Consider the following 5777-nt stretch of genomic DNA (forward strand, 5'->3'; position numbering starts at 1 on the left):
CATAATTGAAACAGAATATCTCGGAAAGAAAATCTTATGGACAGAATTTAGAAACCAGGATTTAGATATTTTGAAAAGCCATCATACGAATTGGCATCTCAGGTGATATTAATAACAACAACATATTATATTATATATATATATATATATATATATATATATACGCGTACGTTGATTGTGATTGTTTTTACGTTTTATTAATAGTCGCATTTGAACCTCCCATATTATTTCTGATTCTGTTCAATAAAGATAGACATTGTTATCAGTACTACCTGGTATTTTATTAGATTAATTATCATCACAAGCACTGCCATGAATACTAATTTGTATCTCGTCTTGTCTTAATCTTAATAATTCAATTATTGCGGCTGTTATCAATATGTTATTTTTATTTTTATTTGTCGTACTAAATTATGACCAGCAACTGTCATAATTTTACTTGCCATTTCGACTTCATTATTTATTTGCCTTCCTAAGATAAGAAAATTTACATAGCCTTTTATTCATAATATTGATATTCTCTGCGCATTATTAAAAAAAAAAGAAAATTAGTATTGATACCAGCGATTATCACTCTCTTAAAGGATCAAAAGTTCAGAACTTCAAAGGCAAAAAAGAGTTATCGAACATTAGTATTTTTTCCGTAATAAATAATAGCTTTTTGGTATCATACATGATATCGAGAACAGCGATTGATGAGACAAATTAATCAGATACATTTCATTTCTGATATTTTAAAAAATACAAAATATCTCAGAAGAAAAGGCTAAAGGGCAGTTCTGCAGGTAGGTTTTCTGGGCAGGCCATTCCGCCTCCCCTCCCTCCCGCGGCCCGCCCCTCTCTCTGTCTCTCTCTCAGACAAGCCACAAGAGGAGGCAGCAGAACTGCAATTCCGATAAAAAGGATGAAGGGAGCAGAACAGCTGCAGAAACCCATGTAGGAAAGATATGGAAATGGGTCTCTTTTGGCTGCAGAAACCCATGTAGCCTGTAGGACTAAGGAAAGAGGAAAAGATGTTGAAATGGGTCTCTTTTGGCTGCTGGTATTGTGCATGGATTCTGCAGTTTTTTGTGCACAAATCTAGGCATTTGTCAGGGAACAGGGGACGGTAGTGGTACTCTCTCTCTCCCCGTCTGCTGTCTTGTTGGGTTGGTGTGCTTTGTTGGATCTTCAAACCCCGAGGGTAATCCTCTCACACGCACACACACACACACACACACACACACACACCACCCTCCATTTCAGGGACAAATATTAAGCCCTCAAACTCCATTCCCATCCGCCCCCTTTGTGGGTTGGCGCCTGGTGTGTTAGTAGCAGGTATCTCTCTCTCTCTCTCTCTAACCCCCTGCCTTGAGGACAACTGCCCCCGCCCTCCCATGACTGGTGCCTTGGCAGGATTAGGAGAATCGGCCAATCTTCTTTTGGGGTTCCTCTGTTTCTGCTTTTGAGCCCTTCCTTTCTCTCTGTATCTCTCTCCCCTCCCTGTCCCTCGCTCCGTCGGAGGTTATTGGCTCTGCCTATGTATGTAACAACAGGGAATCTTTGTCCCTCCCTCCCTCAGAGGTTATTGGCTCTGCTCATGTATGTAACAACAGGGAGTAGTTGGCCTCTTCTTCATGCTCGCCTGATGAGGTTTATGATTGATTCTATGCCCAGAATGTAGAGGCATTTGGTCTAATGTATCTCGAATCATAAGAACAAGGGGATCTTAAGCAGAACCTTAACTGGGTCAACTGTCTTGTACCAATTTATACTAGCAAGCAATCCACCCTCCGTTGTATCACGTTGTCTCTTGGTACTTCAAAGGCTTACATTTGAAACAGTACTTGATGACATCGGAGCAGAGGGCTTAGTGCTAAGGAAGGTCACGTAGGGCTTAAAGACATTGGAGCAGAAGGCCAATTGCGAAGAAGGGCCACACATGCGTGATGCAGGAATTGAGAACTCTGGTGGACCAATCGGTGATAACAAATGTGCAGCCAAAACAGGGTCATAGAGTCTGCTTAATACCGTCATTTTGAAGATTCTGTGTCCATGATACCTGCTCCTCCTCTTACCTTACCCTGATCGGCCTGCAACATGGGCATTACATTCGGCTGCACTCGTGTGAGGGATGTGCGAAGGGATCTTTTCTGCGCTATCCGTGAAGGCGATATTCAACAAGTCAGAGCTCTCCTTGACAGGAGGCCTAAGCTCATCAATAGTGCCCTTTCACGCAAGCGCAAGCTAACTCCTCTCCACTATGCTGCTTTTCATGGTCAGCCTGATGTAAGTGCCCATTCTTTCCAGTGATGTCTAATATGCTTACTCCCTGATTTCGTTTGGTTTGGTTGTTTTATGTCATGTTGCAAATACTGAACTTGTCAAGTGACGTCTATGGGACTGGTTGTAGTGCATGTCTATGTGCATGTTGCAAATGCTGAACATGTTAAGTCACATCTCTGGGATTGGTTGTAGTGCATGTCTAAGGTGCGTGCTGTAAATATTGAACATCTTATGTGACATCTTGGCACTAGTTGTCGTGCATGCCTATGTGCAGATTGCAATACTGAACGTGTTAAAAGTCATATCTTTGGCACTTTGCCAGTTCTCAAAGTCGAGTCAATCAAGATTTTTTTGTTACCCTGTGATGCCGTGAATTGACTTTAATAATCAAAACTAGAGTCGAGTAAATTACAATTATGGCATAACTCTGTGATGTTGTGAGTTGATTATGATAATCAGTTCTGATTATATTTTATTCAGAGTGGTAGTTTTCTTTCATGCGTTTCGATTGGATCAGTGTTTCATACATTAGAATTGTTATCACAGGTCCTAAAACTGCTTTTAGAGAAGGGTGCAATGTTGAATGCATTAAACCATTACAAGCAGGTATTTATCTGATGAAAGACAGAATCTTTAACGGGCTGAATAGTGAGCTCTCATTTTGATTTGCTGATTTCTCTGTTCTTTGAGTTCAGACGCCATTGATGTTTGCTTGCAAGAGTGGACGAGTGACTTGCATTGATCAGCTTGTGGCTTGGGGAGCAGATGTAAATATTCATTCTCTCCTCCCCTACAACATTCTCTTGAAGTCATCTGTACTGTATTCAGCCTTTTTGCAACTGTATTGAATCCTTCCTTTTCTTCAGATCCTTGTGTTTGATGCCTCTAGTGGAAGGACATGCTTGCATTATGCTGCAAAAAGTGGGCATCTTGATTGTGTTCTGAGAGTTCTAGATGCTGCCCAATCTCCTGCCGTAGCAGAAACTTGGTATGCCCTGCACTTTCTTCCAGTTTGGTGGACACCTTAGTAAACATTCAAGAAAAGCTTGAGCTTTTTCATGGACATTTTCATTTTTGATACTATTATTGATTCTGTTATAAGGCATGTTGCCCTATGCATTTTGTTTCTATGTCTGCAGGGGGTTTGCTCAATTTGTGAATGTTCGTGATGGGAGTGGTGCTACTCCTTTACATCTGGCTGCCCGATCCAGCCACCCAGCAGTAGTTCGTCTGCTTCTAAACAAGGGGGCACTTGTATGTGCGGTTACTACGAGATCGGGCGGTAGTGGGTAAGTTTTTTAAAACGCTTTTATGCTTGTGGAGTCAGTCTGATATTTCGATTCGAAATATGTTAATCTAAATGTCCATTTGGATCTGTTTTAGCTGTGCGTTTGGCAGCACACCCCTACACTTTGCAGCACGTGGTGGATCAACAGAATGTGTAAAGGAGCTTTTAGCTTGGGGTGCAGATCGAATGCAAAGAAATTCACAAGGGTGAGTCTCACTTGATTTTCCATTATTGAGCATTTAGAATGTAAATTTGCACAGAGATCTTTGCAATATCTCATTGAGACTAATCTACAGCAGCTTGCCATGGGCAGTTGTATATGCATGCTCTCTGCTTTTTTGTGCATTGGTGGCTGTGCCTTCACCAGTCTGTGGGGGTTTACACACAATGCATGTGCATGTCATGTGGGCAGTGAACCTTCAATCTGAGTCAGGGGATCTTGAATGGACTCTGTTCCTGCTGTAATTCTCATGTTCAAAGCTCGTTTGTCTGCAGCCACACTCCGTTCTTCATAGCCATGAAGTACAACAATACAGCTTGTGCAGCACTTTTGAATCCACTTTCTGCTGAGCCCTTGGTCTGGCCGTCTCCATGGAAGTTCATGAGTGACCTTGATCCAGATGCCAAACGGTTACTGGAGGCTGCTTTGGCGCAGGCCAATGATAACTGGGAAAAGAAAATATTTTCAGCTCGAGGTGACTCTGGTGCAGCTGATACTTCTGAAGAGTTGGATGGATCAGCTATTCAAGCAGAGGTTAATTTTGGATGCTATTAAAGACGTGCAGATGCCAATGGGTACTGGCAACATTACTCATAACATTTGTGTTTATGGCTGTGCTTTCAGAACGATGACGAGGAGATTGAGTTATGCTGTATTTGTTTTGAGCATGCTTGCACAATTGAAGTTCAGGACTGTGGACATCAGATGTGTGCTGGCTGCACACTTGCTCTCTGTTGTCATAACAAACCCAATCCTGCAATGCCAAATTCTCCTGCACCAGCTTGCCCATTTTGCCGCCGCAACATTGGACAACTCAAACGAGCCCAGCCCAAAGAATTAGAGGAGGTAGTGGAGGAAGAGAAGGATGGTGACAAGGATCTGGGTAGGATGCCGGCTGCTTTCAAGTCCAAGAAACTTAATGAAGGAAGCAGCAGCAATCTCATGGGATTAGTTGGTAAGGGCTCTTTTAGGCTTTTGTCTTCTGCTAGGAGCTCTGGACGAGTAGCAGATGTGGATTGGGTAAAAGAATGCTCTTCTGAACAGGAGGGATGGACGCCTTAATGTGGGCTATGAATTCACGGAATAGATGGTGTCAAAACAGAATAATGCAAGCGGTAAACAGCTTAATATGGGTTTTGTTTCCTGTTGTGCTTTGACCCTGGTGAACAGAGAAGTGCACCTAGCAATGCGATGATGGTGTATGGCAAAGGCCGACTCAAAACTGGGCCAGTCAACAAGACACTAGCTTGTTGAAGCTTTTCTAAATGTAGGAGTGGGTTAATGGCCTGCTTGGAACTAGGAGCTGCATCTGGAGGAGTAAATGCCATGTATCTGATTTGATATGGAAAATTTTTGAAGTTTTTATCATGGCTTCATCATGTCTGAAGCATTAAGATTTTGTAAAGTCTTTCTTTATCCTACATCTTGAAGGTATAGGCCAGTCATCTGCCATTTTGGGGGAGACGGAAAATTGACTACAAGCAGGGGCTCTAATCATAGTTGTATCTTCATTCCTTTATCAGGTTTTTGCAAGAAGAGATTTTGTTTTTTTGATGCAGCATTATGGATACAATTGTCACATTTTTGGCATTCAAGACAAAAATGTTATAGCAGTACAGCTATTCAAAAATTTTGGCTTTCATGACAAAAGTTCAAAATGTTAGGTTTCATGACAAAAATATGTTAAAATTAAAGCTATTCAAATGTGCTCATTCTCATGTCTCCAAATTACAAGATCGAGTCTGCAGCTTTTCTATTCACTTAAATTTAGGCTGGTTACACACCAGCGTGGACAGAAGAGGCAAAAAAGGTGTCCATCAGCCATGTGCCGCAATTTTACAGGTTGCGCATTTCATAATGGATGGAACCACATTTCTTTGGTAGTGGGTTAAATCACAACCACATTCCAGGAGTCAATCCATCTTGATAGTATGCCACTATTGTGGTTGTTTCTAGGCCATTCTATTCACATTGTTTTCGGGATCCAAGCTCTTGCAGATT

The 5777-nt window shown here is 41.9% G+C and overlaps 1 protein-coding gene across 1 annotated transcript; it reads left to right on the top strand.

Annotated features, from left to right (window-relative positions):
- Window positions 1–801: 801 nt before the first annotated feature.
- Window positions 802–5328, top strand: LOC148011685 (E3 ubiquitin-protein ligase XB3). The gene is made up of 8 exons (XM_087670049.1): window positions 802–2271; window positions 2815–2874; window positions 2964–3035; window positions 3135–3256; window positions 3408–3557; window positions 3652–3762; window positions 4052–4310; window positions 4401–5328. Exons 1-8 carry the CDS (start codon window positions 2083–2085, stop codon window positions 4836–4838), a joined length of 1401 nt encoding a protein of 466 aa, XP_087526175.1. The 5' UTR covers window positions 802–2082; the 3' UTR covers window positions 4839–5328.
- The last annotated feature ends 449 nt before the right edge of the window (window positions 5329–5777 follow it).

Source organism: Lygodium microphyllum, chromosome 28 (assembly GCF_053477565.2).
Source record: "Lygodium microphyllum isolate KBCC chromosome 28, Lygodium_microphyllum_v1.1.10, whole genome shotgun sequence".
NCBI lineage: Eukaryota > Viridiplantae > Streptophyta > Polypodiopsida > Schizaeales > Lygodiaceae > Lygodium > Lygodium microphyllum.